Source organism: Lactuca virosa, chromosome 3 (assembly GCF_052849685.1).
Source record: "Lactuca virosa cultivar CGN04683 chromosome 3, Lactuca_virosa_CGN04683_v6, whole genome shotgun sequence".
Taxonomy (NCBI): Eukaryota; Viridiplantae; Streptophyta; class Magnoliopsida; order Asterales; family Asteraceae; genus Lactuca; species Lactuca virosa.
Genome location: NC_136428.1, coordinates 57428174 through 57438765, shown reverse-complemented (window position 1 = coordinate 57438765; position 10592 = coordinate 57428174). Strand labels below are relative to the sequence as shown.

The following is a 10592-nucleotide window of genomic DNA, read 5'->3' as shown; positions in this document are numbered from 1 at the left end:
TATCAGGCCTTCTAGTCACAGCATGGTTATAATAACTCACAAAAAGATATGAACAAATACGATTAATGTATAAATAATTAAACCAAAGAGTACGAATACAAAGTATTGGTTTTACAATAATACGATTACAATATTACATTACAAAATACAATTACAACTGGTGGAACCAAGCATACTCACTTTTATAGGGTTTTCAAAGAGTACAATTACAGAACTTGGAAAACATAAACAATACAGAAAATATTCTTTTTATAGTTTTATTGTGAATTAAAACTATGTTACACTATTTTATAGTACAACAACACTTATACAGAACGGTTTTATGGTATTAAAACTACTTTTCAGTAAAAATAGAAAATATTGGATTTTCTGGAACAGTAAACATATTCACTATTTCAAGGAACAGAAAACAAACTTTTAAACGTAAATACTTATGCACTCACCAACTTAAATGTTGATACTCTCTTTTTCAAAATACTTGTATTCTTAGGGAACCAGTAGACAGGTACATCCCCGGGATTTTGAGAAGACGGAGCAGTATAGAGTCATGTCTTCTATCTTTTGCTATATTACTTTTGATGTCATATATAGAATGACTTGAACACTATGTAAAACTTATACATTATTAATGCAATGGTTGTTGTACTTTGATTACTATGATGCATGTGTTGTGATACTTAACATGAAGTCATTCACCCCCGGACGTTTCCGCCGCTCCGGTTTGGGGGTGTGACAAACAACTAGCAATGGGGCACGAGAAGGGCAACCCACGCTAATTTCTATTTGCATTGAATACATTTGTTGAGAATTGGGAGCAGCCATTGCATCTCTGATTTAAGATCAGAAGCGGTATATAGAAGAACTTTTATCCTGAACACATAAATGATCGAAATACCAAAGTAATTTTGAATCAACTATAATCTGTTCTTATTGATTCAAAGGATAACCACTCAAGCTCTGATACCAAATGTGAGTACAAGAATCAATGTGCAAGGACAATGTTTGAAAAATCAAACCTTGAGTTAATCAAAAGATCGATGTCTGCTCTTAATTGGTGTTCCAGTCAAGTCTGGTAAAACCAGTTAAGACTTGAAGTTAATGTTCAACAAAGTACACAAGTCTTTAATGAATAAACTATGAGTATGATAAATGTAAAGACAATAAATGAAGAAGAATGTAAAGAAGGTTTTGACATGAGAGAAAAGTGGAAGAGAGTTAAGAGAAATATTTGTTATCTTTGGAGGAACAATTTGTATCATTATTGTCATTAAAAACACTCCTTATATAGGAAAAGGAGGTACATCGTACAAACTACGTTTCATACTAAGGACTGTATAATAAACAACTTCTGAAAATTGATTATCCAACTGATACAAAAAGCTAAGTCCTATGAAATGTTACATCACATAAAAGACAAGAAATGATAAATGCACAAACAGACAAACAATCTCAGATCTTTGCTCCATCTCAGAATGGTCTTCACTTCGGACTCCAACTCTACTTCGGAACTTGCTGACTTCGAATATTCAATACTTGTGATTGCTAGAGGTTCACTTTCAAGTTCCAACACTAAGATAAGTAAGCTTAATCCATCGAAATATGATTGAGTTATCCAGGTGTAATTGTGTATGATGTAAGAAGTGATATATCATAAAAATGAAAACAATATAATGGGGTTGGAGATGGTATTTTTTGATGATAAGGTATATATATTATTTTATGTTTTCTTTTTAGTTATTAGTGATAGATGTATACATATGATATGCTAAATAAATTAATCTTTGAATTGTGTGTCTACATATTGTTAGGGTAAATCAATTCAGATTTTCATCACGCAGAACCATATTATCAAGTACAAGACTATATTGAAAGAAAAAGAGGTCTACGCTATTAGGAATTTCAAAGTCGCCAAATAAATGTGTTTCTTTGTAAAAATGTGTTCTTCTTTGACTATTTTAGATAGACAATCTATGTTATTGTAAATGGGTTTCTTTGTAATCACTAAAGTTTTTTGAAGATGAAAAAGTTAATAACTATATGGGTTTAATTTTTATTATTTATTTCCTTTTATTGTTTCATGTTTTTTTAAGTTTCTAACATTCGCATTATCGTTTAAATAGTAAATAATTTGCATTATATCTCATTATATTAACCCTTAAGATATCTAAAAAATAATTATTTAGCTCTATATGTAAATATTTGACATTATATATAATTTTAGTTTTTAGTTTTGTTTATGTTTCTATTTTTATTTTTGATCTTTGAAGTTTTACTTTTTTTGTTTTTTCTTATTCAGTTCACTATTAGTTAAAATATCATTTAAATTAGCTTCGGTGTTAAACGTTATTAAACGTTATGAAAAATATTTTTCATATATAGGAATATTGGATACCTAATGAAATTCATATATTTTAGTTCTTTTTAATATGCTTTACATAAGAAACTTAGTATTATCATTACTATGTTTATTTTCTCTTACATTTTATATTTTGAGCTTATTAATGTAAATGTGTTTCCTTATGTTTTAAAGTTAGCATAATAAGTTCAACTTTTGTTAGTTAGTCATAGCATAATTACAAAATAATACACAATTTAAGAATATAAGCATTCATTTCGAGTCAATATCTATTGTATTTTTAGTTAAATATTTATTGAATTTAAATTTTTAATTGAAGTATTAATTGTATAGGATATGTTTCATTTTGATCCATATTAAAATAATTGTTTGGTTTGTCTCTACTTACAACTTACAACATCATATGATCAAAACGTCCTCAAGTTATTCTAAATAACATATGAATTCAATATTTTAACTTTGCAATATATTTCTTGCACAATGTGTGAAGGTTCGTCTAATTTGTGTAATAGTTACTCTTTTGTTTACTGAAATCAGATTGAATGTTTTAGAGGCTTCATTATGATTCATATAACCTCAATAGATCATAATGTTTTTTTTCTTTCTTAAACTTCAATTCCACTTTTATTTGAAAACATAGATGAAAATCTACTCTAATAAATGAAAATCTTTTTGTCATATGTCACTCTCATTGATCTCGTCACATATCATTTTGTGGTTATTTTCAACTAAATCTTTTCCACATGGCATTTTGTGGTTGTTTTTTTTTATTAAATTTTATATAATAATTAATTAAATGTATTAATTGCACTAAATATAATAATAAATACATATCAATTTCAATAATGGACTTTCCTTTTAATTTCAAAATTTCTAAATTAAAACCCCTTCCTTTGTTTATTTATCTAAATTATTTGTTTAAATTTAAAAGAAAAAAAACACTTTAATTTTAATAATTCATTATTTTTCTAATTTTTCTTATAAATTCAAACTTCTCAAATGTTTAGAACGTCATATTTAATTTTTTTTTTTTTAAATGAAACCATATAATATATGGATCTTACACCTAGTATTTTAATATTATAGTAACACTGATAAATAAAATTTGTCTTTTTTATTTTCAAAAACAAACGGCCGCATATATCATACGCACTTATTATACAAGTATAAAAATCTATATGACTTGCTTGGCAAAAAAAAGTTGTTATCTTTAATTTAACCAAATAATTTAACATGCTTTTATATTAAATTATAAAGGGATACCAAAAAAAAGAATAATAATAACAACTAGATGCGTTCCTCCGCGTTGCGGGGGTTGGAAGGTGTTGTTTTTGTGTACATGTATAGTAGATTGTCTTAATTGGTAGCCACAGTTAAATATGTTGCTATTCTCTGCAATTCGCCCTTTTACAATTTTGATGCTTAAAATAATAAAAATAAAGGACATTGTCCTTTGCTGATAAAAGGATCCAAATTACATAAAGCTAAACATTAAAATGAAAATACATTGGCCTATTTTAGTATTTTTGTTCTAAGATATGCAAAAAAACCCAGTAAACATCAGTCCAATGAAGCGCATTTTGATGAACCCGGTTCAACTCTTCATGTTTTGGTTCCACACGCATAAATGGGTCCGGAGGGCAAAGAGGTAATATATTGTTTAGCAAAAAAGTATTTCTACAAATAGCAACATAGCATACATAAGGGTTGTTGTCATCTCATTCATTCTCTATTTAATCACAAATCGCACCTTATGTGATACCTGTTGGAAAGATGAAAAAGTAGAGGCTTAACTGGGCTGCAACTGTGCCAACCTCAAACACCTTTGCTGCATAAAGAAAGCAAAAACAAAACGCCCCTTAATAAATTAATATTTCATGGTGTTTTTTTATTTATATTATATGGTATTATTTGAAAGCGTTAATAAATGTGATTTAAGACTATTAAGTTTAATCAAATAGCTAATGTTAATGGCCGGTCTTCGTATAATTTTAATAGATAATAGAAATTTATGATTTTTGTTTATAACTTTTCCAACGTATCATCCTATTAGATTCGTCACATGACTGAAAGATATCATCCACAAAATGTGAATATTTCGTTATGTAATATAAATCTTGATATTATTTCTTACCGATAAGGCGATAACCCATTTCGTACCTGAATGTGAAGGTAATATAAATCAAGATCTGTTTCAACCAACCAAACATGTGACATATTAAAATACTATTAAGTCTTAACTATCATTAGGAGCCAGATCGTCCAAACTTATATTACTTGTCAAATCCAGCCAAATTCAAAACTACAAAAATCAAGTACTAACTGTCAAAAAGAATCCAGAGGTTGAGCATTTTACACAGAGAAATCAATTCAAAAGCACTGATGGAATCACTTCTGTCAAAAACTCCAACTCCCGTCAGAATCAAATCACTTCTGTCAAAAACCTACATTAACAATAGTCAGAAAATAATTATTTTAAAAGAAGTGTTGCCTTTAAAAATAAGGTTAATTTGTTGACCTGAATTAGAATTTTCTGAATTTCTTTGAAATTGATTAAAAATTATTTGGAAAAGATCCCCACAAACACATCGAAAGATTTACACCCTTTGACATCATGGAAAATGCAGGCACTCATATTGTCCCAATTGATAAGTCTTTCACAACATTCCTACAATAGCAGTTTCAAAAGATTAGAAGGAGTTTGTTTTTTGATTTTTTTGGTTTGAAACTCTTGTGATTACTCATGGCATGAAGTAGCAAAGCTCACGTTAGTGATATCTTTTAGCAAACCTATTCATGCTTATTATTAATTAGTAACTATTAGTAAAATTAGCAAACCTGTTTCGAAACGCATAAAGAAATTTATGCTTCTATAATTCAATGGATTTTGCAAACTACAATGGTTTGCAAGAAAAATTAAAATAGAATGCTATAATAAACGTACTTGTACTGTTCGCTTTCATGTGGTTGCCTTGTTATTTTCCATCTTTTTTGCACTAATAACTAATAAACCCAGCTGAAAAATTTATGATTCGTGCTTCTTATCAAATCTTGTATACCTATGTATGAAAGGGTAAGAAATCTTAAAAGTAGTCCAATCCAAAATCCTCAAACAGTATGAATATATACCTGTAATCATTCAAAAAAAAAGCTAAAGAGGCTGTTTCAATCAAAGTTACTTGGTTTACTTTTATGACAAAAAGCATGAAGAAAAAAAAAACAAAAAATCAATAGTACATGAACAAACCATGAATATGTTAGGTGGTCTGATGGTTGCAACGACCGGTCCAAAGGTGGTGCTCAGTAGTCCTGAAGGTCTGGCGTTAGAGATTATCAAACAACTTATTAGTATATAAGCTATAAACATCTCATCAGAGTAATTTGGAACATCTCACGTATTCACATAAATCCTATATTTCCTTTTGTTCTCAGAGTACTTAAAACCTGAATTTGTTCACAACTTTGTGGATCTTTATCTGAAAACTAAATTTTTGTTTTAAAGTTGTACAAAAAAATATTTCTAGTATCTATTGGTAGTGTTGTCATTAAAGTCTCGGTTATCACATTAACTTACTCCATTTCAAAAATGTTCTACACGAAACTATATATTTGAATGAAAAACTTACAGAATCTGCAATTCAGAAAACTGGCCTATGTCTCCGGTAAGCGTACCAGTCAAACCCACGATCATTATTATTTGACATATGTCCTGCCATCATCAACATGTGTCTCCTACATAAGTATAACCACTCCCGTAGTTTTCTTATACATTTCAATGCACACAATTACAAACACGTAAAACACATCAAATCAATAAGGGTCGTTTTAGTCATTCAATGGTCTCATTTCATGGTGTGGCCATTTTGAAAGAGTTTAATGAAAAAAGCTTATCAATATTCTAAAAGTATGTCATTTATCCAGAGAAAGAAAATATTATTATTATTATTTTGAAGAAACGATAAATGCGAAGTGGAAATATGTTGTTTTGTAGCTCTTATATATAATAAGAATAATAATAACCGTGTAAAAGAGTCCTTGTGGTAAAGACATTCTTATTTCCTCATATCATGAACCTGATGCTTTGGTAAACACATTCTTCTTTCCTCTTGTCAAAATAAACAGGTAAAAAGAAAATTTGAAACTTCAAAAAAAAAAAGTTCTTTATTGTAAAATTTTATAATCAATCTTTTTAATTTTTATTTATTTCCATATATGAAATGAATAACACTAAGAAGGCAAATCCAAAAAAACTTTTATACCTCTATTAACTTTGTTTACCGTTCATCACCAATTTAGGATTTGGATTCTTCATCAGATTTCACAGGTGCAACTATTAATACACTTTTATAGTTTTTGAACATGAGCATCAACAGGAAGGAACATTTGCACAACTGGAGCTGTGGCAGAGTGCTTCAATTACAGTTGTATTCTTTTTTAGTCTAGAGATTCAGAAAGAAATAAGTTCAAGAAAGAAATAAGTTCAACATACCTGAGAGACATGATATTTAAGTCCGCTAGTTAAGGAGAATGTGATAAATACTTTGGATTCTTCTACCGCTCCTGCATAATTTGAAGGAAAGTTATAAACAGATACATAATTAGCGAAAGTTTGGATTACTTATAGTTTGTTCTGTACTGTATTGATGTGAAAGTCTGGTTATATATCATATTCCAATATTCCAAAAGCTCATTTTTGCAAATACCCTTGCTATTAAGTTATATAACAAAAACGAATTTTTTTTAATCATGTTCTGTCAAATTATTTAACGAAATCATTTTGTTATAGATTAATTTACAAATTAGTATAAGATTTTTAGATATTCAGTCAACATTGAAACCAAAGTTGCTAACGACCTGTAGAGGTCCATTATAATTACCAACAACTGCAGTTGACAACACTTTGATGCTCATGGTTGTTGAAACAAAGCCAGAAAACACATTTTACCAGTGATTCTGAAAACAAAAATTCACTATGTGAGACAAAGACTGGTAAAATTTCAATTTAAAAAAATATTGTTAGCCTGACTCATGAGAAGTTTATTTTATTTTTTATTTTTATTTTTTTAAAAAGAGAGACCAGACTTGGTTATATTTTGGCAAACTTTGTACCTCCTGTTTAATTCCAAAACTATAAAACAGAAAAACAATTAGGGCTGATATTAGACAATCTCATGAATTAAAAATAGAACAGACCTGGTTATATGATTCTTGATACCAAAATTTCTCATGGAAGTTAATCCAAGTCCATCTCAAATCGATAAAACTTCTTGTAGCACAAGGAACATCAACAACTGTCAAAAGATCTTAATCCACCTGTTCGGAGACAGAACAGTCACAAATGTTTTGTTATGAATTGTCACTAAAAGTAGTTGTACAATTTTCTACATACTTACCATCCTTTCAGCATATAATTTGACGGAAGTTTGGAGGCAAAACGGATGGAAAATGCTAAAAAAAATATCAAGTTGCAGCCTTCAGTTTTGTTGGATGCACGATATGCACAATATTGCTCTGTAGAATGATTAGGAAGTAAATGAGCATTTTACCCTTATATTCCAAACTAAATTTAGTCGTGTAGATTAACTGATTAACCCATTAAAAAAGGTGGAATGTAGAGACGTACTTTGGTGTAGTGTCGGTAACCGAAATTCCAAGAACGAATGAATTTGTACTTTTGGGTAACTTGTGTCAAAAGCTATAGCTATACTGCAATCTCCAATTGCATCAATGACTTCACCCAAATATTGGTTTGCAACAGCATGATTGCAGAAACAAACAGCTGCAAATGAGTGTGATTCTATACTCTTTGATATTGCAACACTATAATGATCTACTGCTTCTGTATGCTTACCATTCTGAAAGGCTTCATTTCTTACATGCTAATTAACCCAACTAAAAGAAATTAAATTCACACTGAATGTTAAAACAAAGACGAATGTTAGCTATCTATAATTCCATACCTTGCAGTGTAAAACCAATGTTTGAAGAGTATTTGTTGGACATATTTGCCCTTAATATTGAAGAGTATTTCCCATAGAGTGAAGTGTACCTCAATACCTGGGATTCAAAAACAAAAACCAATGTTTCATTCTTTGATTTGTTTGTTTGAACAAATCTCATAAACCAATAGATGATCAGTATTAATTAGAGACGACATAAAAAATATGAGAAATCAGTAAAACTTTTAACAAACAGTTGGTGGGCAAATGTTTCAAATCTCATAAATCAATAGAAGAGTATTTGTTGGACAGAATAGCACCATTCTGCAACAACACATCTGCTGCTGCTGCTGCGACTGAACCACCAACAGCCGCCCAATGCAACGCCGTCTGCATCACACCGTCAACCGCCTGCACATCCCCACCATGCTACATCGCCAACAAAAGTAGCCCATATTTGAGAATGGATGTAACCGATGAAAGCATACCTCGATAATGTACTGAGCAACATCGGGGAAGTTATTGACGGACGCCCATTGAAGGGGGTAATAGCCATTTGCATCAGGTTGAGAGAGAGAAACGACATCATCTTCGACGAATTTTCGCAGTTTCAGCAGATCGCCATAAGCAGAAGCGCTAAAGACGTCAAAGACTGATAAAATTTCGATCTCTAATGAAGGCATTTTTTTGTATAATTTGGGGTTTTGATTTGGGAGTGCTAGAAACAACTTCTTGAGATGGGATTTGAAGAAGAATCACTCCTTTGTGGAGTGGTTGAAGATTGCAACTTGAAATTGGGTTTCTTGCAGAGAAACCCTCACAGAGGGTGGAAGGGTCGAGATGAAGAAGCAGTGGGAGATAAAAGGAAGACGGTGGAAGGATCCGGAAGTAAAAGGCGTAAGTATGTGGTAACCGATGAACAGTATCCTTTCGATGTACTGTTTAAGGTACTAAATTGAAAAAATAAACCTAAACAGAAATACGAAAACTACAGGGACTGAAATAGACAAAAAGGGAGCGATTTTACTGTTGCTAACTTTCATTTCTTTAATATATAAAACTAGAAAAGTGTCCCCCGCTTTGCGGGGGTCAGAAGCTTTCAATGTCGTTTTTCCGGAATCCTTTAATGTTGGTTTTTTGTTATGGTTAAATGGTACTGCGTTTAATATTCATTAGCTTGATTACCACGTTTTTGTCAAACGCAGAGTAAAAACTCAATCTCTTTATAAAAGAAACCGGAAACCAAATTCAAAGCCTGTCATACCATATCAAAGATATAGCATACACAAATAGTAATGAAAAACATAAAAAAACTATAGTCCCTTAGCAGTTGATGAATGAGCAAATAAAACCGTTGATCCAATAATGTGTATGTAACCCCACAACCTCTTTGTTCTCCAATCGATCCAACATCCCTTTACCTTTGTGAGAAAATTCACGACCACCCTCTTTTGCAACCTCTCCTTGACCCTACACAAAAAATATGCTATTAACCGAAAGAAAGTAAGTACAATTACCGCATTAAACATCATTGTGAAGTGTTCTTTATATATGGTGCAAATTGGCCAATCAATTATCTTTATTACTTTTATTTTAACAAAAATTGTCATTAAAAATTACACAGTAAAAAATATACTGTTTTGCAATTTTACATTCCATTCTGTAATGAAATGAACAATTTCATCCCCGATTCCATTATACCAATCCATACAATTAAAAAAATAAATAAATAAACTGAATTACAAACAAAGAAAGCTACCTTTCTGGGACATGTTAACCAGTGGAAACGACCTATAAAATTAGCAAGCTGCACATAACAAAAGGGGAGAGAAAATGTTGTCATATTACATTATTTCAAATTAAATAATAACAATAAATGTATTCCACAATTTAAAAGAGAATTTTCTCACCACAAAGGGAAAAGGACATGTTTTGCCAATTAGGACATTGCTAGTAATTGATCTACCATTCTCAAAAACGTTAACTGAGACAGAAAAAAAAAAAAGGAAAGACAAATAGGTATATGGTTTGCATCTGAATGCATTAAGTCGGGCTTTAAATAACATTAACTTCAAACCAATTGCTAGCTAGCCAAAAGTGAAAAACAACAGTAAGCAGAAAAAGAGCAGTTTGATGAAAATGCCCCTGATCCATTAAATGATAATTGAGAGAAATGAACAGCCCAATGATAAACTCGGAAAAAACTTGAGGAGTCTCCTTATTACGCAGATCAATTTCGCAGTCAACAAAATGGTAAAAAAGAAAGAAAAATGCCCTTGGAGCCTTAACCAAACCTG

At 30.6% G+C, this 10592-nt stretch overlaps 1 protein-coding gene across 42 annotated transcripts; it reads right to left on the bottom strand.

Moving 5' to 3' along the window:
• Positions 1-3631: 3631 nt before the first annotated feature.
• On the bottom strand, positions 3632-9197 carry LOC145165762 (uncharacterized). Of its 42 annotated transcripts, none has more exons than XM_079084643.1 (16): positions 8784-9197; positions 8616-8724; positions 8317-8413; positions 8208-8248; positions 7980-8087; positions 7750-7867; positions 7550-7669; positions 7234-7309; positions 6846-6916; positions 6616-6766; positions 5983-6065; positions 5604-5673; positions 5301-5415; positions 4875-5024; positions 4119-4800; positions 3632-4033 (listed from the first exon to the last, which is right to left on the bottom strand). In XM_079084643.1, exons 1-4 carry the CDS (start codon positions 8976-8978, stop codon positions 8236-8238), a joined length of 414 nt encoding a protein of 137 aa, XP_078940769.1. In that variant the 5' UTR covers positions 8979-9197; the 3' UTR covers positions 3632-4033; positions 4119-4800; positions 4875-5024; positions 5301-5415; positions 5604-5673; positions 5983-6065; positions 6616-6766; positions 6846-6916; positions 7234-7309; positions 7550-7669; positions 7750-7867; positions 7980-8087; positions 8208-8235. The 42 variants fall into 42 exon arrangements, with proteins under 42 accessions (XP_078940769.1, XP_078940773.1, XP_078940742.1 ...); XM_079084647.1 differs by having other exon boundaries at positions 8208-8235; XM_079084616.1 differs by lacking the exon at positions 8616-8724 and having other exon boundaries at positions 4119-4184; positions 4491-4516; positions 4598-4800; positions 7980-8219.
• Between the last annotated feature and the right edge of the window lie 1395 nt (positions 9198-10592).